General features: G+C 36.1%; 1 protein-coding gene across 2 annotated transcripts; it reads right to left on the bottom strand.

The window, feature by feature from the left end:
* Positions 1 to 403: 403 nt before the first annotated feature.
* mtmr7b (myotubularin related protein 7b) lies at positions 404 to 27,360 on the bottom strand. 2 transcript variants are annotated; one of them, XM_056460993.1, is made up of 14 exons: positions 27,112 to 27,360; positions 26,436 to 26,555; positions 25,021 to 25,183; positions 23,717 to 23,874; positions 18,057 to 18,185; positions 17,822 to 17,956; positions 16,494 to 16,626; positions 16,290 to 16,399; positions 13,484 to 13,609; positions 12,750 to 12,799; positions 11,393 to 11,593; positions 7,561 to 7,695; positions 4,986 to 5,112; positions 404 to 2,292 (listed from the first exon to the last, which is right to left on the bottom strand). In XM_056460993.1, the coding sequence occupies exons 1-14, from the start codon at positions 27,133 to 27,135 to the stop codon at positions 1,966 to 1,968; spliced, it is 1,938 nt and encodes a 645-aa protein (XP_056316968.1). In that variant the 5' UTR covers positions 27,136 to 27,360; the 3' UTR covers positions 404 to 1,965. The 2 variants fall into 2 exon arrangements, with proteins under 2 accessions (XP_056316968.1, XP_056316976.1); XM_056461001.1 differs by having other exon boundaries at positions 2,138 to 2,292; positions 4,958 to 5,112.
* Between the last annotated feature and the right edge of the window lie 467 nt (positions 27,361 to 27,827).

Raw genomic sequence — 27,827 nt, 5'->3', positions numbered from 1 at the left:
ATATGGCGGCCATGATTGTTTTCGCTCTGAAGTGCCCTTCAGAGTGTGATACAGTCAAGCCATAAAATTATTCATGGCCCTGTAGTAATAATTTAGGGCTTAACTGAATATCCTGTTCGGAATGCACCAATTGTCCATTTGATGCGCACTTCTCCCTTGAAATAGTAGGTCATTCGGGTATTTCTTGCCTATTGATTTCAAATTCTATGAATTCGACTATACTACTTGACTCACATCCTGTTTTTCACATACTATATAGTAGGAAAGTATGAGACTTCGGACGCACCTTTTTAAAAATACTTTGTGTTTAGTTACAAATAATTGCAGGACTGCGTATAAGAAACCTGTTCAGGGGGAAAAAGTCATATTGAAGTTCAGTTTATTTCTGCTTCACATTTCAAAATGTTCTTCATTAAAAATATACTTTAACTTAAACACACCCAGATTTATACAATTAGCATTGCAGATCTTGAAGTGAAAAGTATGCAAAAATCGGCTTGTGTTGTAATTGTTGTTTATTGAGAGCCTTTGCCCAACAAATGAATATAGTTCTAGGATCCAGACAAATCTACCGGTGTAGTTGAAATGTTCATCACAGGGATTGATTGTCTATTGTTTGTCTACAGGTACAGAAATGGGAAGTAAATGTGGTGTGGCTGCCATACATTTCTCACTTCCATACAGTTCTCGTTTTCACATGTACAATAAATTCTCACGATTTATACTGAAGATGAAACACACAGGTTGGAAATCTGATGGTCTTGGTAGGCACAGTCCAAATTCCATGAAGATATGGGCTATGTTTGGAATGGAATACTAGCATACTCTATATACTGTCTAAGAAAACACTTCCCAAAAAAAAATGTCAGGGCCTAAAATGTGATGACAAATGTGACACAAATTGCCCTGGTAATTTTTTATTGTATTAATTGTACTGCTCAAAAACATAATGTGGTTTATTTACACATGAGCAGCTCATTGTAACAGTGTTTTCAGTGTCTTGGAGCAGTTGGTTCACTTGTAACCTCACATCCAACTGGAAATGCAAGTTATTACATTGCAGTTTACCAACAAAATAAAAGTTCTGGGGTTACCAAACAAAAAATGGAAAAGAAAGAAATATTGGCAGTCAAGAACGACTTTTTGTATTGCTTTGTAGATGCAATATTTTAAGAAGCAAGCGTGAAATTTGGCAAAAGTAAAACATATTCTGACCCAGCAGGTACACAATGTCATAAGACGTTAATATTAGGTTAGATTTAGGTCATGAAATCAGGTGACCAAAATTCAATGTCTTGCTAGCATCTAAGAACAATGTTATTTTGACGTCCAATAACGATGTTAAATGACGTTGATATTTGGTTGATTTTTAGGTTGCTTCGTCATATTGATGTCAAATACTAACATTTATATGTCAGTTATGGCAACCAAAATCCAATGTCTGATAGACGTCATAGTGGTAACGCCCACACATGTCAAGATGTAACATCATTAGATGTTGATATTAGGTTGGACCTTGATGTCGACCTGATGTTGTGTTCTGATGTCAACCCGATTTTCATTTCCAAAAAAAATGTAACGTCCCCACAACATTGGGGTACAACATCAATCTGACATTATTTGACGTCCTGTGCCTGCTGGGGCATTTCCGATATATGTTTTGTGCATTAGCATGAGTAGTATGATAATATGCTGTTCCGAACATAGCTATAGAAAACGTCAAGACCAAATAAATAAATAAAATCATCAGTGAAATACACAGTGAAACCAAAACTTAAAATACTGTGATAATGCGATACTGGAATAAGGTGTTTTTCCTCAGACTGTTTTATGACATGTGTACTTGTGCACATACTGTATTTAAATATAAATTCACATGTTCATTAAAAATAAAATAACATTTAAAGACAACACAGTTCCCAGTTCGGTACCCGTTACTGTGCTTTTATCCCAGTTCTGTTTAATTCAGGCAGGTATTTTAACCACGTCTTCAGAATCGGGGTCTTTATTGTCATCTCCAGCACTGGAGGAATGGCTGCTGAGATCAGCCACCCCTGACTCCAAATCACTGCAGGTTGAAAGGTCATCGGGGTCACCGTTCTTGGTCTGGGCTGCTAAATCTAGCGGCAGTGTGAAGGAAGGAGTGTGTTTCTCGCCTCTCGGGGTGCTGAAGTAGTCTTGAGGGCTGCCGAGTTCACCTTCATTCGGAATGGGACGGCGGACGCGTTCAGACAACCTGCTGATCTTCTTCCTCTCCCCTGAAGTTTTCTTCTCCTTCAACTGAGCAAGTCTCTGTTTAGGTGAGTACGTTTGTAAGAGACAAAGTTGGTCAGTTTTACATGGAAGGGACAAATTCTAATAGATTGTGTTTGAAATGAAACACTAGGATGCTACATAGTATTTTGAATGTGTAATATGGGAATAAATTGTGTACCCATACTCAATTGGGGTTCTATTATGCTCTAATTATAAGATGTAGTAAAAGTCTCTGAAGTTTCAGCTTGTAATTTGTTACAGATCATGTTGTAAATGGCCGTTTTTTGGGCTGAAGAAAACCTTTTTTGTGTGTTTATTTAAATGCAAATGAGCTTCCACACCCTTTCAAGAAGAGATCACTCAGGCAACAACAAGCAAAACATTTGCAGGCTTTTAAAAATCCTTGTACAGTTTGACCCCCTTTATATATATATATATATCTGCACACACAGACAGACTGGTATTAAAGGGGACCTAGCATGCCTCCTTTTACAAGATGTAAAAAAAAAAGACGGTGTCCCTAGAGTGTGTATGTGAAGATTCAGCTCAAAATACCTTATAAATAATGTTTATAACTCTTTGAAACTACCCCTTATTAGGTTTTGATTACAATAGTCCCATTTTGGTGGCTGTCGCTTTAAATTCAAACGAGATTGTGCTCCCAGCCCTCTTTTTAAAGTGTCAGCATAGTGGCAGATTCAAAAACAAGACATCCTAGGCTAAGGGAGAGATCGTCACTAATGGACGGAGTTTTACCCCTCTGATGACACATACAAAAAGGAGAATGTCAATCAAAGTGTTTCTGCAGACGTTTTTTATGAAGTGTGATTATAATAAAATAAAATGAATAAATTTGTACTATTAGAAGCTGGTTATATTCACAGATGTTGCCACAAAACTGATTAAACAACTTGTAAAAGTGACTTTTGCATAATAGGTCCACTTTAAGTAAAACACCAGTTACCTGGCAATTAAATAAATCTCTTTGACCACTTTCATCCACTTTTTACATAATTTCAACAACAACAAAAAAAACTTTTAAGATTTACACCCTTTTGGTGAACAGTTTTTACAGTTACAAATATGGAGTAAATGTTAAAGCAGCAAAATCACTTTATATATATATATATATATATATATATATATATATATATATATATATATATATATATATATATATATATATATATATATATATATATATATATATATATATAAGTTAACTGATGTTCACAGATTTGATTAAATTCATACATTAATTAGCTTTCGTTTCTACTCTGATAACCGCAAAACTAAACCAGGACTAGTAAGAGAATATTTGCTTTTTGTTTCTTTGGCCTTCAAACTATGATCAGATAGGGCAAAGTTTAATTCTTGCATGGCGAGTGTGCTTCAACAACATGACCATTGAAGTTAAAGACACATTACATTACCTCAAATGTCTGATTGAAATGTTTACACTTACTACCTTAACAAGTTAAAGCCGAATAAGATCCAGAAAATTACGTTGATCTACTTTGCTACTACGGTTTCTTGTGTTCTGTATTTTTTTCTTAGCAGAAAATAATGATGACTGGAAACATGGATTATTAAACTAACTGTTTACTAAAATTACTTGTTGTAAACTAAAAACAGGAGCGAACACACACAGTTAGTTACCCTAGTTAAAGGCACGCTCTCAGAAGTTCTTAAATCTGAACAGCATATTAATGTCCAAGTAATTATTTTTACATTATGACTATCAAAACAATAAATGAAACTAACTAATCTGTGTTGTTATACTTCAATTTACAGTTGAAGTCAGAATTATTAGCCCCCCTAATTATTTTTTCACCCAATTTTTGTTTAACTGAGAGAAGATTTTTTTTCAACACATTTCTAAACATAATAGTTTTAATAACTGATTTATTTTATCTTTGCCATGATAACAGTAAATAATATTTTATTAGATTTTTTTTCAAGACACTTTCTATACAGCTTAGTGACATTTAAAGGCTTAACTAGGTTAATTAGGTTAACTAGGCAGGTTTGGGTAATTAGGCAAGTTATTGTATAACGATGGTTTGTTCTGTAGACAGTTGGAAAATATATAGTTTAAAGGGCTTAATAATATTGACCTTAAATGGTTTTTAAAAAATTAAAAACTGCTTTTAGTCTAGCCAAAATAAAACAAATAAGACTTTCTCCAGAAGAAAAAATTTAATCAGACATACTGTGAAAATTTCCTTGCTCTGTTAAACATCATTTGGGAAATATTTAAAAAAGACAACTAAATTCAAAGGGGGGCTAATAAATCTGACTTCAACTGTAAGTCACAACATAGGAATTGGTAAGGCTTTGTTTTAAAAACAAAGCAATTTTTCTTTAGCCTTCTTTGCGTATATCTTTGGCCAGTGTTTTGACTATTCTCTCACCGACATGATGTAGATTTGTAGGGGCGTGTTTGAACGAGGCATTGTAGGAAGGTGTGGATCTTCACAAATCATATCTATGCATGATCAATTCATAGAACTTCAAAGACAAATATAAACATGAAATTGCATCATATAGCCCCTTTAAGACGTTTAGAAACAGTGTTTACTGGTATATAGAGTGGGTCCCTTATGCAATTGGTTTGCACACAACTAAAAATGTAAAAAAGCATAATAGGACCCCTTTAAAATAGTACATATGTGATATATTTATGCATGCAAGTGTATGCCTTGGCCAGCGTCCGTCTCCCGCGGTACCTCCTGGTGGGCTGTAAGCTCCTCCTCAAGCTGCTGTGACTCCTCCCTCACTGCGTTCAGACAGTCTGCTGGAGACTGCTGGGAAGACAAACTTCTCTCTGCGCGGCCATACATCCCCTTCCAAAACCTATAACATCATTCCCAGCTCATTATCCTCTATTGTGCATTATTACCCAACAAACCCATTTCAAGCACATAATGCATTTAGGATGGCAAATAAAGGGTTAATAACAAATGAATAATTTAAAAAAAAAGCATAAACATAAAAATCAAACATAAAGGCTCCCAAAATGTTTATACCATGCTTTTTATTGATTTTTCTGAAGCATATTAACTGATTTTTAAAACGTTTTAGTGCTATCACGTCTTTAATTGCTTGCTAAGAAAACATTTATATTCATAGACATTTACTTAAGCTTTAATGAATGAAAATAATCTGTAGAACCAAAAGAACATGCAAAAAGATTCAAATTATGCAAATATGAGACACTAAATTGTAAGTGTGATGTATGGAGGTATGTGTTATCTTTTAATTAAGCTATTTAGTTAAAACTTGACCTTTAATTATAACTGAAGTAAATCATGAAGAGATTAAAAGACAGATATGTTAAATATGTCATGTAGAAGTTAAAGTCTTTCCAGGCCAATGCTTGGTGTAATAAAATACTTTACACACTAACTGGCCACTTTTTTAGGTACACCTTACTAGTACCGAGTTGGACCCCGTTTTGCCTTCAGAACTGCCTTAATTCTTCGTGGCATAGATTCAACAAGGTACAGGAAAATCCACAGAGATTTTGGTTCATATTGGCATAATAGCATCACGCAGTTGCAGCAGATTTGTCGGCTGCACATCCATGATGTGAATCTTCCGTTCCACCACATCCCAAAGGTGGTTATTTGGGTTGAGATCTGGTGATGGTGGAGGCCATTTAAGTACAGTGAACTCATTGTCATGTTCAAGAAAGCAGTCTGAGATAATTCACGCTTTATGACATTGGCACGTTATCCTGCTGGAAGTAGCTATCAAAAGATGGTTACACTGTGGTCATAAAGGGATGGACATGGTCAGCAAAACTACTCAGGTAGGCTGTGGCGTTGACACGATGCTCAAATGGTACTAACGAGCCCAAAGTGTGCTAAGAAAATATCCCCCACACCATTACACCACCACCACCGGCCTGAACTGTTGATGCAAGGCTAGATGGATCCATGCTTTCATGTTGTTGACGCCAAATTCTAACCCTACCATCCGAATGTCGTAGCAGAAATCACTAGATATTTTCCCTTTTTTGGACCATTCTCTGTAAGCCCTAGAGATGGTCGTGCGTGAAAATCCCAGTAGATCAGCAGTTTCTGAAATACTCAGACCAGCCCGTCTGGCACCAACAACAATGCCACGATCAAAGTCACGTAAATCACCTTTCTTCCCCATTCTGATGCTCGGTTTGAACTGCAGCAGTTCTTCTTGACCATGTCTACATGCCTAAATGCATTAAGTTGCTGCCATGTGATTTGCTGATTAGAAATTTGCATGAACTAGCAGTTGGACAGGTGTACCTAATAAAGTGGCCAGTGAGTATATATTTTCTTGGGCGTTTCAACAAGTTAAACTTTGATCCATTTCTATCCATTGCCTTCAGGTAACCACTCAAAACAACTTTTTAATCTTTCCCCCCTCCTGAAAATTGCTGGAACACGCTTGAAACTTTTGGATCAGAAACATGGAGACTGAAAATCTAGTTGACCCAAGGTAATACATAAGCATAATGCAGAGTTATAAGCATCGGTGAGACTGGATTAGCCTAAATTAAATCATTAAAGGCAACAAGACAAACAGTAACACATATTATAAAAACATAACAGTATTTTCTTTGTGCAAGTTCATTTGAATGTAAAAATAATAATACTGACAACACCTTTCCGCAGCTACAATGGCTGGAAAAAGAAATATGATGCCAAAGTGTCACTGCATTTTTTCCCATCCAATTTTTAATGTAATTGTCTCATTCTTATTTTTATAGAGCTCTTTACAGGGTTCTCGCACGTCCTGGAAGTACTTGAGTTTCAGACATATGGATTCAAGCCCTGGAAAGTACTTAAATACAAGCATAGGTCCTTAAAAGTGCTTGTATTAAATTTGAAGTAATTTGTTTATGGTTTTATTTCAACAATTGTCAAAAACAGAATTAAAAACAGAAATTCTTTAATTAAAATCTTAAAATAATCTTATATCTTCAACAAATGTTATTGAGTTCTTTTAACATGACTGTTTAAAACAAAACAAAAAAAGCCAATTTTTACATAAATATTACGTGTAAGTGAATTGTTAAGTACAGTAAAGACTTTCATGATGCTACATATGCTGGGATATTAATTACAAAGGTGCCTGATTTAAATTTAATAGTACTTTTAAAAAGTCCTTGAATTTGCTGTTCATGAAAGTGTGGGAACCCTGTGTTCAATATCTGAGCCAATTCGCATAGAAGCATGACCAATAAAAAAAGAGCCTATGCAAGAATGTTTGAAGATCCTATAAAAGCACATGCAGGGCCATGGAGATGACTTGACTTACTTGAAGCAGTAGGCAGTGGTGAGAGGTCTGAGAACCCCCTGTGTCTGGCTGTGGTCTGTCCTGTACAGAGGGTTGGTGTATTCAGCCCTGTTCTCCCACAGGTGTGGCCACAGAGAATGTGTTCGCTCCTGTAACCTGTGCAGTGCACAATGAATCAGTAAATAAACACATAAAAGTATCAAAACTGAGGTAATTCAACAGCTGCTTCACCTTTTGTTTAAAAAAATGAGCTGCATCAAAGGCTTATCGCAATCATAAAAAGCTAATCGGATGTCAACCTCTGTTCCTCTGTAGAAGGTTCGAGTTTAATATTAATGTAACTGCCATTTCCAAAGTTATATGGATACTGCTTAAACTTTTTGTGAATTTTTCTGGTCAAAAGCTTCTTACTAAAATGGAAAAATACACCTAAATAAGAGTTATGAAATGTGATTTTACTAGACAACAGAATATTTTATTCCTTACATCACATAAAGTAATAAACGCAAATTATTTCTTTAAAAAGTCTGGGATGTCAAAATGTTGTCAGTGTATCAATGCAAAAGTATTTACAGCATCTTTTTACTTCTAATTGAAGATTTATTTGGGAAAATCATGCTCAGTTCTATATGTTCTAGCTGTAGTTAATTTAGCAGCCACTGGTGTCCCTAATAACCAGGGGTTCTGAATTCTACATCACCCCTTAAAGAGCGCTTATTATACATTAAAAAGGGTTATATTTTGGTTTTAAGAGTCTCCAACAACAGGCTGATATGCATGCAAGGTCAAAAAAACACTTTTATTGTCTTAAAATATGCATTTAATTTTAACTAATTAGCCCAGCGACTCCCATATGAATCGTTCAGTGATCGTTCGCCCATATTGGTATAGGATCCGATCGCAGCGGCCGCCCAAAAACGCTTTATAGTAGTTACTAACACCACAGTAAACAGTACCCGGTTCTCAACAGTGTTATTCGGACACCTTAGCCCTGAACCTGACCCCCCCGGTCTCCCGGATTTTCAGGGACAGATGTTGGCAGGTATGTGTGTGAGCCCAATGCAGTTAAACACCAGCATATTGCTCTATTCTTAACCATAAGTAAAACAGTGACACACATTCAGTATTTATCCACACAGTGGCAAAAGCTGAACTATTCTGAACCTTGACCACTGCATGTGTGTAGGAACAGCTGATGGTGGTCATAGCAACGACAAACGGCAGTGGAACGCGAGCTCACAAATGCATTTAAATCCGTAAACAAAGCGGCACGCGGTTTTAGATGTGATATAAGAATATAAAGAGTTAACCAGATACAGTACAAGCGGTTACAAGTAACAAAGCACAATTAAATACATAATTTGCAAGCTAGAGTAAACAAGGAGGGTACTATTTTAATCGCATTTCCTTACACTTGTGAAATGGAGGAAGAAACTGATCCATGTACTGACATAGTCCCTTACATTCCTACATTCTTTTCTGATCCTTTAACAAACTGCTGACGAATGCCCCATTGTAAGCATGTAGATTCCAGAAGCACTCGAACAGCACAAGGCTGGGCTATAATGCTGAGGTATTTTTGCAAAAATAAACCTCAACCACTGACTCCTCACAGCCTCATCTTTGGGTAGAGAAAATAACCCTAACTTTCCCTCACACTATCAATAATATCCAGCTGAGCACAGCGTGACTTGATCCAACCGGCGTCTGCTACAGTGCTTGTCTTCCTCTTTCTTTGCTACTGCGTTTGTGGGCAGGGACGCAGGTTCCAATTTTCCTGGATTGCGCGTGCAACAATTGGACGGGGCTTAAGTTTCATATTGACATCACGCCGAATCCGCTAAAGACTCGTTATCAATACAATTCATTTGAAGCACTCTGGGTCCACTCTTTTATAGATGAATCAATACTTTTAAACACTGCACTTTCAGATTTAAGCCTTAGCTGGAAATTTCACTTCACTGAGAGCTGTGTTACACACTACATCGAAGGTCATTCTCAAAAACCCATAATAGGGGCTCTTTAAAAGACTGTGTCCTCGCTGCAGCCTGTAGAAAGATGACATACTGGATCAGCTCCAATACATAGTGGATTTGTACGCGGATGCGCAAGCTTTTGTTGCTAGAAACGAGAATCATTTATATTAATTTATTAATTAATTACCCATTGTCTTACTTATGTCTACACCTACCCCAACACTAAACCCTATTCTCACAATTATTAACGTCTTCACTCACCCTAACCCTAAACGCAACCGTCACAGTAGCATTGGTGTTCTAATGCCCACTACGTATTGAATCTGATCCAGTGCATCATCTTGCTTCAGATTGCAGACCTCTTGCCTATAAGGTCTTTAAACTAAGCAGACAAGCACCCTATTTTGCATGTTATGACATTATTGGCACTAACTGAACCCCTATTGTTGACTTTGTTCTGTCTATCTGCAGTTGGTATTACAAAAAAGTGATTCAGCACACACATTTAATGTTTTATGTTGTTTTTTTACATTGTTCGGTAAGTTTAAAATTCCATTTGTTTAATCAGCCCATTTTTTCTTGCATTTTGTATCCCCATAGTCCCTAAATATATGTAAATACAGGGAATGGGATTCAAATTTGTACTTATTTTGTGTCCCCCCACTTTTCAAACCAAAGTTAAACCCTTGAGTGTACTTATTAGTTGACTATTGGATGTAACCTTTGTAATGTGTTCAAGTTTTCACCAGTTCTTCAATGTCAGCTCGGTGTGTATCAGCGCTTTATTAGAGGTTCTCATAATGGGACTTTGTTTCCTTGTGGACTCTGTGCACCCACTGTGCATGTCACAACTTAAAAAGTGAAGCCAAAATATTTCGATCTGGCTACAGTATAGCCCATACACTCCACCCTCTCCAAGCGAACAATTGGGAGATGAGCCAAACTGGGGGAAAAAATTCAAGTACAGAGTTTCCACCATTTTAGGTAGTTCCTCACACACTGATAAATGTCCAAGTGTTTTTGTTGCTGACTAAGTTTGATTTTACTTCATGCAGTGCTTTAAAAAAAACGATATGAGTTTAGTAATGGAGTTTAAGTAGAACTTTGATACTGTAGCCCCAGTTCATGATCACTTCTGTTGGCACTATCATCCAAAAGGTGACAGCGATCATACCTGGGACATTTTGAAGCTTCACTTTTTTACAGTGTAAGCAAATGAGGACCCGTTGTCTGTTTTATTCATCAATGTTGCATAGCTGTAGTAGCATCTGAATGAATTTTGCCATTTTAAGGGCAGTATGGGGCGACACGGTGGCTCAGCGGTTAGCACTGTCGCCTCACAGCAAGAAGGTCGCTGGTTAATGCCCGACTGGGTCAGTTGGCATTTTTGTTTAAGTTGAAAGTTCTCCTAGTGCTTGCGTGGGTTTCCTCCAGGTGCTCCGGTTTCCGGCACAGTCCAAAGACACACAGTACAGGTGAATTGAATAAACTAAATTGGCCATAGTGTATGTGTGTGAATTAGTGTGTATGAGTGTTTCCCAGTACTGGGTTGCAGCTGGAAGGGTATCTGCTGTGTAAAACATACGCTGGATAAGTTGGCGGTTCATTCTGATGTGGTGACCCCTGATGAAGAGACCAAGCTGAAGGAAAATGAATGAGGGCAGTATGCCAATAAACAGAATGTTGGTCATCTATAAAACCAATAGTAGCTCTATAACCATCCCAATTGGATGATTAAAAGTAGCTATGTTTAAACAAAAGTAGATGGTTCAAACTTCTGTCAAGCCATATCCTAGCAGTTAGCCTGCATGATCGGACATGCTGAGCTGCAGGTGCTCACGCAGCTGCTTCAAGCAAAATGCTGTTGTTTTTCTTACTTCAAGTCTCTCCGTTCTTTCTGGCAGTTGCCGATGAAGTTCCCGTACTGGCAGGAGTAGATGTGCATGTGCAGCTGTATTAGGAATCGCTCGTTGAACTCAAACGCACAGGGGAACTGCTGCATCAACTGCCACACACACTCCAGAAATTGGTCCATGACTGGAGAAACCTCTTTAGGGTCACCGTCAAGATGAGCATATCTGAAGGTAGAAGATTTTAATAAAAGTATTAATTTAATATGAATACGTTCAAGTTCATTTATTTATGAAGCACTTTTAAAAAACAACCTCATTTGATTTTAAAGCGGCAGTAACCAAAATGGCACAGATCGTAACAAAGGCTAAAAGGGGCAGCTTCAAAGACAAGTTATTTGTGGTGTATTTTGAACTGAAACTTCACATAAACACTCTAGAGACATCAGAGACTTTTTACATCTTGCAAAAAGGGGCATAATACGTCCACTTTAAATATACTGTACCACTTTGGTGTGTCATAATAAGACTTATTGTCAGTTCATCATTAACCATCATAACCTCTTTCAATATTTTCAAAAACTTTTAAAAATCTGGTTTATAGAGCATCACACGTGCCATCATTCTTATTAGCATGAACCTACCCAGCATGTTACCATATGTGCCTGCCATCTTAATGATTTATTGTTTAAATGTCTTTTAACTATTTTATCTCTATTACATAATGTTGGTGTTTTTAGTTTAATTTGTACACTTACAGTTTTTATTAAGATCTACATAACTATGTCTATTTTGATGCTTTATAACTATGCTTGATTGACTATATCATTTTTGTATTGTTTAGGTTGTTCAGGGACAACAGATAAAAAATAGCCTTCTGGCTAATTCTGGTGCATTTGCAGAAATGCTAATTAATGTACACTGTCCCTATCAAATAAACAAATAAACAAATTGACATTAAACTAAGACGTAACAAGCTTAAACTGTGAAGCGTGACTTCCCATTGCAACAGTAAGCTTTAAGTATATTGGACAGCTTAAACATTCTTGAAAGTTTCTCTTTTTTGTGATACATGTACTAAACTGAACATTTTTGGTTAAACTGACCCTATATCATCTCATACACAGAGTGTTGCGGCTCACGTAAAGTTTACAGACGCACAGTCTAAGAGTGCATACTGCATGACTGATGTTTTAGTCACGGTGTCTGCTATGACACAAGGAATGAGGCCTTTCTGGTTTTGTACGTTATTCATGCACTACAAACACAGAAGAGGAGATTCACAGAATGTTCTACAATTCAGTTAGCCAATTCAAGGAATAAAAAACAACTTTGAATAGTACGTGAGGCCATAAATGTGCAAATAAAAATGAGAAACGCAAACCTGTGAGAAAACTTGTGTCCAAACGACACCCAGTCCTTCTCAATCAGAACCTACAAGAAAGAAGACGCTCAAATACTGATTAAAATTTTTTTTTTCAAATGACATTGAAATCAAGTAAATAAGGGGTCTAAAACATTTTAAAATCGTCCACTTTTGCCCACTGGGAAACATCCATACACACTCATACACTACGGACAATTTAGCTCACCTAAATCACCTATACCACATGTCTTTGGACTTGTGGGGTAAACCGGAGCACCCGGAGGAAACCCACGCAAACAAGGGGAGAACATGCAAACACCACACAGAAATGCCAACTGACCCAGCCGAGGATCGAACCAGCGACCTGCTTGCTGTGAGGCGATCGTGCTACACACTGCGCCACTGTAACGTCCAGTAATAATCACAATATACATTTTCCTCAATAAAATGGTAATGGAACATGCATATTGTCAAAAGTGGAACTAAATGGGGCTACTTGTTTGTGCCATATAGACATATACACTCACCGGCCACTTTATAAGGTACACCTTAATAGTGCCTTACTAGTACCATTCTGATGCTCAGTTTGAACTGCAGCAGGTCAACTTGACCATGTCTACATGCCTAAATGCATGGAGTTGCAGCACTGTGATTAGCTGATTAGAAATGTTTGTTAACAAGCAGCTGAACAGGTGTACCTAATAAAGTGGCTGGTGAGTGTACACCTGCATGAATCACATATCAGTTATTACCATCAATCCCTTAATAGTCCTGTAGTAGGGATCTAGTAGTACACTAGCCACTGAACAGGCCTGAGCTGTTCTGTCCCATCCATCTGAACAATGAACGAGAACACTCACTCCATCCTCGGCCACTGCCTGCAATCACACACACACACACACACACATATATAAACAAAAGAATACATGATCATGTTAGTCATCTGCTATTCATACAGCAGTGGCCATAATTATTAAAACGCCTGACAAATCTGAAAATATTGACTGTTGATAAATTTATATAAAATTGTATAAATTTATACAAAACATGCTTTAATTTCATTATTTTCACGAAACATGCCAATGGTTGCTCTGAGAACAACAAATATCAGATAAAGTCAATAGTGCCGCTTTTACTTTAAATTCATTCATTCATTTATTTTCCTTCAGCTTAGTCCCTTATTTATCAGGGGTCGCCTGAATCACATGCTTTTATGCAGTGGATGCCTTTCCCAGTACTGGGAAACACCCATAGACCCTCACATTCACACACACTCATACCCTATGGGAAACACCCATAGACCCTCACATTCACACACACTCATACCCTATGATCAATTTTGTTTACCCAATTCACCTATACCATATGTCTTTGTACTGTGGGGGAAACCGGAGCACCCAAAGGAAACCCACGCCAGCACAGGGAGAACATGCCAACTCCACACAGAAATGCCAACTGACCCAGCCAGGACTTGCCGCCCTTTCTTTAAATGAATAACTTTAATATAATATTTAATATAATAATTTTTGCAGCAAATCCCACATGAAGAAACACCATATTAATTTATGGTTATCGTACCATACTTTAGTAAAGATCTTAAATAAATCTAGTTCTATAGTTTCTGTTGTAAAACATCAACTGTGTTAGTAAATAAATTAGTAAATAAATACTGTACTATGTTTTCTACTGTACTATGTTTTCAACTATATTACACTACAATACACCACAGTTTACTGTAGTAAAAACTTAAGTATACTACAGTACCTATTACAGTTTATCAGTTCAATATAGTTGATACCATAGTATTCTGTGGCATTCAATTATTTATTATTTCACATGACGTTTTAGCGCTCCAAAATTAAGGATTTGCCAAATTTATCTCTGACCACACCAAAAAAAATGTTTTTAATTAGTATTTCTTTGCAACAAATTTTAAACAATGTGTCAAAACAAGCAAAATATAGCTGTACACGTGCACTTTTTATTCAACAAAAAAAATTATTGTCATGTACTGTATCTAAAATTATGCACAGTCAGTGTCTTGGCGAAAGGTCTCATATCCCCAGTTAACTACACATAAATGGGGAGTTAATTTCCTATTAAAACAATGTTAATGTTAAAAAAAAGATAATTAAACCATATTAACAAAAATAACTGTATGGAAAGGAAGCAGGTGAAAAATGTGATGATAAAAGGATGATCACGCGCACACGGGTAACGTTAGGCCCTTAATAATCTGTTCAAAGAATGGTTAAGGCGAAAACAGCAACCGCTGCTGCTTACAAAAAGAAAATCTGGAGCTCTTAAAAAGCAACAGGACTGTGGGTGCATGGTCATCACTTTTTGTCCAGTCTATTTCAAAGAGAACCGATCGCAATAGTTGCGTTTTCAGGCACGGTTGCTTCCTGCAAAGGAACGGGAGCATCCACATTTTTTAAACAGTTGCGCTTGAGTGATATTCCTCTCGTTCAGTATTCACCTGCTTTCTTTTTCGAACACAATTATCTTTGTCAGTCGTGCTGCTTCTCGATTCTAAGAACACATTTGCATGCCATACTTATTGTCGAACCCCGCTTTTCAAAAAATAAATACAATTTTAAAATAATTTCCAACCAGCCAAAGTGGCTTGTAGGACTGCCTGTCTAACCCACCACAGGTGAAATTTACTGGCATTTGGCGAACTGGAGGGTATTAATGTCAAACCCTGGTTGTAAATACTAAAATATCTACAATATAACACCCTTTACTATAGCAAGGTTCAAATCCACTATAGTATTTACTTTAAATTTTATATAGTATTTTTGTCATCAGTTTTTTTTTTATATGAGTATTTTTACAGCAGCAAATCTCCCTAGCATAGTTTCAGTATATTTCCAGACAAATTTTATTGCATGCCTTCAGGAACTAAACACCAAAAGTTTTCCTTCTTTAAATTCTGTGAAATACAGGCCTAGCTTAAAATAAACTGGCCATAGTGTATGTGTGTTCATGTGAAAGTGTGTATGGGTGTTTCCCAGTACTGGGTTGCAGCTGGAAGTGCATTTGCTGTGTAAAACATATGCTGGATAAGTTGGCGGTTCATTCCGCTGTGGCGACCCCTGATGAATAAAGGGACTAAGCCAAAGGAAAATGAATGAATGAATAGGCCTAGCATTTTTTTTTAAAGGAAAATAGCTCAATTCTATGGTTTATAGAGCATAATGATGACTGTAGATACTTAATTACTACTTAAAACTATAATGTTTTATAGGTATTGTCATGGACAATTCCAACTAAAACAATAGAAACATTTTAAATATGCAAAGTGCTTTATGAATTTTGGCCACTACAGTACACTGCAGGGCTCCACACCATTCATTCATGTTTTCCCAACACCAATCCATTAAAAAAAAAATCTCAAGAATTGTGTTGTTTCAGCTCATTTTAAATTAGTAGTTTGAACAAGCAGCGAAAATATTTTTATGAGTGTGGGTTTTCTACATTTTGGATGTTTACTATAAATTTTTAAGTCATCTCAGGAAGGCGTTTTACAACATTCTTAAAACGTAAAAGTCCTGCCTTTGCGATGAAGACTCCAGCATCTAGCACAGCTTTGATGTGTTTCAACCACCCTGAGTTTTCCAGACCCCAGAGGAAATCGGCCATAGAGGGAGCCGCCATGTCACCGACTGAAACAGAGACAGGTAAGCGGCATTTTTCATTATGAACAGTAACGGATCACCGATCTGTTGATACAGAAGTAAAGAAGATTCAATTATCTACCATCTATAAGCTTCTGTTGGCTGTTTCTCATGACATGGATGTTTTCTATGCCAATGAACTGTAATTTTATGTTGGTGTAGTGGTCTTCATTTTCATAGCCCTTCCCTGCGGCGCGATTAGCCATGGCATTCAGCTGGAAATAGTTACAAAGAGAGTTTTTTTACAAGATATTCCAAGATACAAATTATATTGCAGTATAGTGCATTTTCATTAAATGTGATAAACAGTTAAAGTGCAAAAAATCAACACATTATTTATATATTTTTAGGATTTATAGAAACGGATATGACTGGATACAAATATCAATAGGCTACTACCCTTCTAACGCTTGGAATATGTATGGCTTTAAAGTTAGAATTCTCTTATTTTACAAGGTCACATTAAATTAACCAAATGTAGTTTACATTAATAAATGATATATTTTTTTTTAAATGCTGTTCTTTTGACCTTTCAGCTCATTAAAGAATCATAAGGGTGAAAAACTCAGCGTAGTTTCCTGTTTCACTGACTGAATTCTGCGTTCTCACGAGATCTTCTCTTATCATGAATAAAAAATGCAAGGAAGAGGTTCATTTCACAGCTTGTTATTTTAAAAACTGAACTGGACTTTGTTTTCTCTGAGTAGCCAGATTTTTATGTTTCAAAGGGGTTTATATGGACTCTAATAATCATTATTATAATATAAATGCACTTTATTAAACATGTACACATGGCATCACCTATATGCTAAAAGATTGCAGGTTAACTATGTCTGTATATAATAACTTGTATTTGATTGTAACTTTAACTTAATTTGATTTTAATGCAATAATGTTCACCTTTTGTAAAGCTGGAACAATAATTTGGAACAATAATTATTGTAATGTTTGTATACATACAAATAAACTTGAATTTAACTAAACATCAAGAGCAATAAACAACATTTTTGTTTTCCAAATACTGAAATAATTTGCCATGAAGTTATTTTCAAATGTAGGTTTGTACAGAATTGTATTGGTAACAGGTTATTGGATTCTAGTTGATGGAAGTAAATGGTTCAATTAACTATTTTAATTTAAAAAGACAATAGAATTAATGAGTAACTATAAAGAATTTCCATTTAGAACAAAAAAAAAGTTACTTCTGACCCTACTTTATACTTTTTCTCTGGAATTTTTACATTCATAAACTGTATTAACGTTTCTCTCTTTTTCCACTGAAATGCAGCTACATGGTGAGCAGAAAACTCTTCTTTCAGAAACATTAAATATCCTAAATTTTCCAAACTTTTGACAGCCAGCGTACATCAAACTTTCAAAGCAATTCAAGTTGTGTTTCTGATCTCTCACCTTTGGCCTTGTGTCCACCACATACATGAACTCACTGACAGGGTTTGACTTCATGATGGCCTGCAGCATCTGCTCATCGTCTGAGGATCGTGCACTGAAACCGGAAAGAGGCTGACTGCTGCGACAGATCGATGCCTAGAAAAACATCAACAATGGGGTGACAATACAGAATGCAGGAGAGATGAAGATAATGCGACATAATAGTAAAGATCAGAGTTTAAAGTAGAGCTCTTACACTGGTGTCTCTGTGGAAGTAGGAGAGAACAGGAAGACGTCCTCGACTCCGGAACTTGGCACTGCCCACAATCACAGCAGGAGAGGCTGACTTTGGCACAAACAGCTCTGACGGGTAGGTGTCACACAACTGCCAATCAAAATAGGCTGATTAGAACTATTGTTTTACCTTCCTGTAAAATACATTCCTGTTCTTTATCAAAAGTACAACAAACTACATTTAATGTTGTTACTCACAATGCGATGTATGCTGCACATCTCAAAAACGGATCTTTACACTTATTTGGAATTAAAATCATGCTTATTGACTCTAAAGGGACTGAATTACAGTTGAAGTCAGAATTATTAGCCCTCCTGAATTATTAGACCCATGTATATTTTATTCCCCAATTTCTGCTTACCGAAAATATTTTTTTCAACACATTTCTAAACATAATAGTTTTAATAACTCATTTCTAATAACTGATTTCTTTTATCTTTACCATGATGACAGTACATACTATTTTGCTAGATATTTTTCAAGATACTAGTATTCAGTTTCATGTGCAATTGAAAGGCTTAACAGGGTTAAATAGGTAAATCATTGTATAACGATGGTTTGTTCTGTAGACAATCGAAAAAAAAACTACAACTTAAAGGGGTCAATAATATTGACCTTAAATTGTTTTAAAGAGCCCATATTATGGGTTTTTGAAAATGCCCTTCCATGTAGTGTGTAACATAGCTCTAAGTGGAGTGAAATATCCAGCTAAGGCTTAAATCTGTAAGTGTACAGTGTTTAAAACTATTGATTCATCTATAAAGGAGTCGACTCATAGTGCTTCAAACGAGTCGTCTTGATAACGAGTCATTAGGTGTTTCGTGATGACGCGACTATGAAACACAAGTAGTTGCGCGCGCAAACCTGGGACATTTGAAACCTGCGGCCCCGCCCACTAACACAGAAAAAAAGCCCCCCCCACACACACACACACACACACACACAGAGACACACAGAGACACCGGTCGAATGAAGTCACGCTGTGCAGATGGATACTATCGACAGCCTACCCAAAGATGAAAGCTCAGCATTATAGCCCAGAGTGCTTCTGGAAACTACATGCTTAAAAAGAAAACTTCATCAGTTTGTTAAAGGAAGGATCAGTAAAGACTGTCAGAACATGGATCAGTGCATCATGGATCAGTTTCTTCCTCCATTTCACAAGTGTAAGTACGTGCGATTAAAATTGTTGCCTCGTTTACTCTAGCTTGCAAATTATGTATTTAGTTGTGTTTTGTTACTTGTAACCTTGTGTACTGTATCAGGTTAACTCTTTATTTTCTCATATCGCGTGTAAAGCCACGTTGAAAACGCGACGCGTGCCACTTTGTTTACAGATCGCCAGCTATTCCTACACACATGCAACGGTCAAGTTTCAAAATATTTCAGCTCAGGTTCAAGGGAGGTGTCTAAATTGCACCCAGCAAGCTGAACTGGCGCTCTAGTCTAGGCAAACAGTGAGGGTAATGTGTGTGTGTTGCGCAGGGCCGGTCCAGCAAGCTGAACTGCCGCTCTAGGTTAAGGACAACAAAAGTGACCTGTTAGCAAAGTGAGGACGGGGGTGGTGAGTAAGGTGTCGTGAACGAATCATATGGGAGTCGCTGGGATAATTAGGTAAAAATAAATGCAGATTATAAAACCATGAAAGTGTTTTTTGACCTTGCATGCATATTAGACTGTTGTTGGAGACCCTTACAACCTAAATATGACCCTATTTCATGTATAATATGGGCTCTTTAATAAAATGTAATAATGCTTTTATTTTAACCGAAATAAATCTTTCTCCAGAAGAAAAAATAATAAAGGAAATACTGTGAAAAATTCCTTGCTCTGTTAAATATGGAAAATATTTGAAAATAGAAAAAAAAATGCACATGAGGGCTAATAATTTTGAATTAAACTGAACTTTAAGCAAAAATCAAGGAACAAACTGGTGAAACAGCGTTTTAAATGAAATTTTTGTATCTCATCAAGACAAAAGGGCCCTGGAAGAAGTCATGAGTCAAGAAATCAAAAATCAAGAAATCATGAGTTCCCAGTTAAAAAGTGTGTATTACTGGTTTGTAGACAATAAACTTTATTTGCACATAGGTAAGACAGAGGCTATTTTATTTGCTTCAAGAGTGAAATTAAAGAAAGATGATAGTTTTGTAGTTTGGATTAATGAATTGAAAATAGAGTCGATAAATGTTGTAAATTATTTGGGATGTTTAATAGATAATAAATTATCAGGTGATGCTATGGCAAGAAAGGTTTTACGAAGATATGTGGAAAAATTTGGTTCTTAGCAAGGCAAGCTGATCTGTTGGATGTTCATTCTTTAAAATTGATGGCAGGAGCTTTAATTCAACCCCATTTTGATTATTTTTTTGGTTACCCTTTGGTACCTTTTTGGTATAGTAGCTGCTCACAGATTATGAAGGAAAAATGGCAAAAGGTACAAAATAAATTAGTAGGAATAATTAGTGGTTAGCTAATTAGTGGTAACTAGTGGTTAGCGCGCTGACATATGGTGCAGCAGCACTTCAGGGCGTCCTGAGTTCGAATCCCGGCTCAAGGACATTTCCTGTCCCTACCCCCTCTCTCTCTCCCACTTCGCTTCCTGTCTGAAATACTGTCCTATCCACTTAATAAAGGCAAAATGGCCAAAAATAAATCTTAAAAAAAATAAAAATAAAAATAAAAATTGGGCATGTTAACTGTTAGTAAGAGAGTATGTTTTTTAAAACTGGGAATGGTACGTAAAATGTTTAATAATGTGGTTCCTAGTTATTTGGTGAACTATTTTCAAATGGTGAGGCAACAGCATTCATACAGTACTAGGGGTTGGGATTTTAATATTTGTCTATTTAAATTTAGAAGTCTAGTGGGGAAAAATATGTTTTTATATACAAGTGCAATCCTGTGGAACAAATTACCAAAATCGATTAAGGAAATTAAAAATTTAAGGAGGTTCAAAAAAGTAATCAAAAGATGGTTGTTTGATCAGGATAATTAGTTTGCATGGTGGACGAGGATGTTTTTATTTTATTTGTTACTTGATTGTGTATAGGGTTGTAGCTGGAAGGCCATTCGCTGCGTGGGACGTATGTTGGATAAGTTGATGGTTCGTTCCGCTGTGGCGATCCCTGATTGATAGAGGGACCAAGCCGAAAAGAAAAATGAATGAATGAAGGAATGTATTTGTGAATTATTTTGTTCCCGTTTTAAAAATGTATGAGGTACTGTCTGTTTTATGCATCATCGGTATTTTGAAGCCATACTTTGTTTTATTTAACAGCGAGGACCACAATGGAAACAAGCCCAGGGCTTTGTGTTTTTATCCTCGACAGTTTTTATTTCAAAATGTATGGGATACTTGTACAGCTTGTCTAAAATCTGTCAAATAAAATTCAATTCAATTTAAATCAGGCCAAAATCAAAAAACATTTCAATAGTTTGAAATAGCTTCCCAAATAAACACCCTCAGACTATTCACCTTATTCTGCAATGTTGGAAGTAAGCTCTTTTCTGCGATTATTTTAGAACTTCCAATTACTTTGCCTATGGGGGAAATGACTAGGAATTACAAACAGCAGTCAAAATTACCCTACAAATAAGCGTTTACAACTAAAACACAAAATTAAACAAAAATAAAACACCAGTCTGTAACATCAAGCAGCATAACGAGATGTTTTTACTACTGAAAATCAAATGTAAGTGATATTTATTTTTAATGTTGTGCCTGCTTGTGTGTGAAAATTAAGGTGGATATGGTTGGTCTGTGGTTTTGTAGTAGGTAGGTGTGGTTTTAAGGCTTCTTCTTTGTTATTGAAAGAACTAACAATGGACAGTTAAAACAAACAATAAAAAGCTACTTTACAGTAGAAACTTGATTGATATCAACTGACAGAATAGTGCTATATAAACAATTGTGACATGACATAGCCATAGTGCAAACACATCTACATTATGATTATCAGAGATTTTAAAAACTGCGTTTTCTGTCGTCTTAGTTGTATTTTTATTGTGCAGCATATATATATATATATATATATATATATATATATATATATATATATATATATATATATATATATATATATATATATATATATATATATATATATATATATATATATATATATATATATATATATATATATATATATATATATATATTCATCTAAACTCTGCTCTTAACAATGTGAGCAGATTGTTGCTGACAATATGGTGCCGATTGGATATTTCAAACTTCTTTTTACCCCTAACCTAAGAATGTTAAAGAACTTGTAAGTATATGAGGGCCTTAAAGGTCCTGTGAAATGAGCATTTTTTTTTCATTTAATGTTAACAAGAAGACAGGGCAGCAGGGTGTGAATTACAGTTGGGTTTGGGGTGGGGATCGACCCCCCTAATTAAGGCTTGATCTTTCCTAAAGGACGTCCAAACAAGATGTATGGGGGGTCAGCCCTTTGAAACTGAAAAAGGTTCTCTCTGATCTGTATTTCAAATAATACTGTTATTAATTCAAATAATAGATATCCATTTGACCACCCCTGTAATGGCTCATACCATTGTGAATGCATAATTGCGCCAATCGGTCTATGCAAGAAAAGAAGTCATTCAACAGTCTGAAACCGGCAGATTCTGAGCTCGGTTCAGTGTTCACAAGGCTGTTTTCTCATAAAATAGGTGTTTGTTTGTATAGTTTGACCTAAAGTAAGCCAAAATAGCTGATCAGGTCAGAATACACTAAACAGCCTATCCAACAAAACACTGAAAACTTAAATACATTTATTTTAAATACATAAATATGACACCACCACCCCCTCCTCACTTTAGTCCGCAACACCGCCAACTTTCACTTCACAAACTGATCACTTTTGTTTTCACTTTCGAGTTGAGGCCGGCGTGATCATTGTTTGCCTAGAGCGCCAGTTCAGCTTGCTCTGGCCCTGATTACACAAACTAACATTACTAACCCCCCCACCCCCGATCATTGATGTATAATTCGCACACTGCAGGGCGGGCGGGACATATAATAGCCCCTCCCCTTTAAAAAAACAGCCAATAGCATTACATTTTTTTCACAGATCTGCCAGCGAGAGTGGTTGAGATCAAGCACATCAAATGAAAAGTTTATTGAATGGTGTGGGACATGTCAGATACTATAGAGCATTTGATTGGTCAGAAGATTTGATGAGAAACTGAAGTATAAGGTGATGTTAAAAAAATTTAATAAATAAATCACTGACCTATTTAGGTGGAAGTGACAAACTGCAAGTTTTGGATGTTCATATCCTCTAAATGCGAATTATGCCACTGTTTTGGAGCACACAAGCTTATAGACATCTCTAAGACTAACATCTAAAGCAGTGTTTCTCAACCACTATCCTGGAGTACCACCAACACTGCATGTTTTGGATGTCTCCTTTGTCACACCCATTACAGGTCTTTAAGTCTCTGCTAATGAGGTGATGATCTGAATCACGTGTTAGGTTAAAGAGACATGGAAAATGTGCAGAGCTGGTGGTCCTCCAGGAACGTGGTTGAGAGACACTGATCTAAAGAACTTTATTTTAATTTCATAGGAACTTTAAGGAAGAACAGGATGTATGGATGTCTGAACTCATACTGACTCTGTACTCATGATTGGCTGCTGTGACGTGCCAGAGGTTGCTGGGTATTCCCATTCGATTGAATTCTGCCTTCAGGTCCATGAAGCCCCATGCCTTTTCCCTTAACTCTTTATCCAGGTTTGGGTTAAAAGAGAAGCTAAACAGCTCTCCAAAGCGCTCTACAAAAAAAGAAATGTTAATAATGATTAATATATATGCAGGCCCCGTAGTCAAATCTCACAACGTTGAACGGAACTGTGCTCAGACGTTGCCCACATCTCACAGACATTGTGCTTTTGCAATGCACAGTGATGCAACAGATAAGACTTAGCATTGTCTAAGCAAAAAAAACACAACGTTAGCTTTTCTCAGAAGAAAAAAGCAAATCCATGAATCATTATCCATGCTTCACCAATATCATATGCGGATAAATTTGTTACATAATTTGCAATTGTAAGTTACAAGGTAAGCTTTTCTAAAAACTGCATGGGAAAATACTGTAAAAATCATTTAGTGAAAGCATATTTATTGGTTAACTATTAATAACCTTAGTATACATACAATGGAAATTACATTTAACATCTTTTTAAAAAAAAGAACACTTATTTAAATTATAAACGAAGAAAGAATTTATCTTAAGTGCCAAAGGTTTTGTAAACTATATCAATGAAACACAGTCATTCCCTATAAGTATTATAGAGAATCATTATGTTTCATTGATACAGTTTACAAAACCTTTGGTACTTAAGATAATTTCCTTTTCTTAATGAAATATATAATCTAATATACCAATATATGCTATTCCGTAATACCTAATCACATTTTTTTAACCATTTCATAAACATTTTTTATGGTTATTATTATATTTTATTGTCTCACAAAGTATTACACACTTGGCTATCCACCTAACATGCTTTCTGATTCTAAATCATATTTAATACTGATGCAAACCCTGATTATAGAAAAATAATATTTATACTGAAAGATGATATTAAGTTAAAATAAAAGCCAATGCAATCGAATACCAATTCGTCACTTTGATTTAGCAGCTAATTAGTATGAATTTGCATGACCACATTCGTAATATTTAGTATTGTTTAAGTATAATACTAGTATAATTTGCTAATGCCCCAATGACGATTGGTTTTAGGGGTGGGATCTGGGGACACGCCTCCTTTATAAAATCATACATATTCATATAAATGAAATCATATGAATTTGCATGAATTAGCCACTTTTCTGACAATATGTATCATAGTTACAGCAAACACTATTTCTCTGACTTTGAAAGCACCAAGTTTAGTATTATTTTTTTTGTATTTCACCTGGCCGTGAAAGACGAGTGAGGGAAGCCATCACATCTAAACAGTCCTTCTCCTGTGGGATCAGCAGTCTGTAAACAATGAAGTTTTTGCAGCGGATAATGACAGGACTTCCTGATGGGTTTGTTGGGAGTCTCTCCACGTTACTCACCAAACTGTGCAGAACCTAGTGGAGCAATAATCAGGAATCTTATTTAGATTTCGGGACCTTCTTGTTTAGATATACAGCTAGACATGCACAATGACTTTTTAGACTATAGCCAAGTAAAATATCACAAGATATCAAATTAATAACTTAAATTATTGATAATACAAATAAGTCTACAACTACTGTAAGTATAGCAAGTCTTACCCTAATACATACACTACATTGAGAAGTACTTTAGACTTCATGACTCATTATTATATTGTTGAAAACTATATTAACTATACTATCACACAGCATTAAATTAAAAGTTGCATTTGTAGTATCTAAATACATACAGTATATTTCTGTAAAGCACTTTATTATATAGCGAATCTTCTGAGTGATTCTTTTTAGATAGTTGGAAAATGTAAACAGCAAATATAATGTTGAATATTTTTCATACAAGTAAATGCATACAGTACACTCACATATAGCAATATTATATTATTATTCTTTTTTTAACTTAAAATGTAACTGGGTCAAAGACAAGAAGTAAATTGACAACATATTAAATGTGTTTTAAATCTTAATCCCACTAGATTTTACACATTCACACAATAAAATACACGTTAAATCAATATGATCACTTACTCTTTCCTAAATTTTAATAAGAGCCAGTCAGAACAAGTACATGGTTTATTACACAAGTACATCTGTCTCACGACTGCTATTATTTCACTCATTTTATGACTTTTGATTCTCACTTAACAAAATTGATACATGAAAGCAGATGCTTTACTTTCATTTAACAATGCTTTTTAATATCTAAAGTATCTTTATATATCTTTTTATCTCCCAAGAATATTATTCCCTTGTAAACTATAATATAACCAAGCTCTAATTTACTAAATGTGATTATAAAGCATGAAGATAATAAGATATTCTAAAATCATGATGTTCCATAAAGCTGTAAAATAAACTATAAAAAGCATCAAATATGCAAATAAATACATATGAATTAATAAATAGACTACTACTGTTTAAATGTGGTCGGGTACAATTGATGGGTCTCGGCAAAGAACAATTCACTGTGTTTATTTTAGACTTGTAACTGAACTGTTTTATAGTAGACAAAAGTCACAAGACAGCAAATGCATTTTAATTGTCGTAATTTATACAAGACCAGCAGTTTATGACACGTTGGTTGAGTTGTTCAATCTGTGGTTTAAACACTTGGCTTCACTTTCGAGAGGAAGCTTAATTGTCTGCATGAAAGGGTTTCGATTCCTACCCAGGTCTCTTTGCGGGCCTCTGAGTTCTCTACAAATATAGTGTGAGTAGAGGAGAGGTATAATGTTCCCACTGTAGCCTTCCTGGGAGTCCGTCGATCAATCATACGCACGTTTTCCACCTGCAATAAAAACAAAACAATACATTAATTCATATAAATGCCTATTCCTAACTTGTGACATGCAGTTTTACAGTGCATTTAATTACTCTGAAGGTCATGCATATTGTTATGTTCCCAAAATAATATTTTTCTCATTCCACCCAGCTTGGGTAACCCTAAAATAAGCATTTAATAATGAGGGGTACCTTAGGACCAGAGCATCTGTAATTGTCCTACTCCTAACCTAAATTAATTTGTCCTTGAAAACACAGAATTGTAAAATTTCACACAAAGCCAAGATATCCTACACGATCTGCTGACTCCGATGGTGTATCAGTAGTGCTGAGGCTGAATCATTATTCAGATCTTGTTACAATGCACTGGGTGAAGGAGGATGGGGGTCTGCATTGTGGCCTATCATTAGGGTCTGTCCTTTTAAGCTCTTTAATTCACACAAAATTCATTTAGGTATCAAATATTACGTTATTATATAACATATGTTAGTAAAATGAATGAGAATTTCTGCATTGTTTCGAAGGTTGAAAACATACTGGGATATAAAGAACATCAGCGGTACCTTTGGTGTTCTGATGTGCTCCATCCTAAAGACGCCCGTCCAAATGATGCGCAGAAAATTAATCCGGACCGTCCAGGGAATCGCCTTTATTTCCGGTCAAAAGAAGAGAGCGAGGGGTCGCATGCTGGTTATGACAACACCATTAGACAATGGGATGGTTGGCAGGTAGTGTAATTCAAGCCATGGTGGTTCTGGTCTCGGTGCGGAGATCCGCTGTGCGCTCAGACAGACTGGTACACGGTGGACAACACACAGAGCGCACACGCGCAACACGAACTCTACTATGGCGAAGGATTGCTTCATGAATATTACCGACAGTGTTTGACGCTGATTTTATAACGCTCCCTGATTGGTTGAAAGGCGGCCAATGAAGGTGGGCTTTAGTCAGAGAGCTAATGAACGATTATCACTTTGAGGAAGGCTTGGTCTATGAATTTTAAAGAGTACGTTACTAGACGCTTTGTTGAAAGGTAAGCGTAATACGTCACAAAGAACTGGTTAATATTGATAACCCAATCCCTCGCTTTAGTAGGATATGCATTTCGAATTACGGTGGATTATTTTACTACAGCGCACGCGCACGCTTCTCTCCTTTATCTGTCTGTTTATGTGAAATATTCTTCCTTGAAAACAATATCAGGTCTGACGATTTAAATCGTGAATGAAAATTTTTACCATTTTAATGACATTTTCCTGATTCCAGGATTTCGCTGATT

This window comes from Danio aesculapii, chromosome 1 (genome assembly GCF_903798145.1).
Source record: "Danio aesculapii chromosome 1, fDanAes4.1, whole genome shotgun sequence".
NCBI lineage: Eukaryota > Metazoa > Chordata > Actinopteri > Cypriniformes > Danionidae > Danio > Danio aesculapii.
The sequence above is the reverse complement of the archived record's forward strand: the minus strand, read 5'-3'. Positions and strand labels throughout refer to the sequence as shown.

Bases quoted from the DNA above. Each gene is read 5' to 3' on its own strand.
- mtmr7b (XM_056460993.1), bottom strand. From the start codon at position 27,135: ATGGAGCACATCAGAACACCAAAG. The intron at 26,556-27,111 runs GTACCGCTGATG...TTTTTATTGCAG, and splicing joins AGCACATCAGAACACCAAAG to GTGGAAAACGTGCGTATGAT. The intron at 23,875-25,020 runs GTGAAATACAAA...CTTTTTTTGTAG, and splicing joins CACTCGTCTTTCACGGCCAG to AGCGCTTTGGAGAGCTGTTT.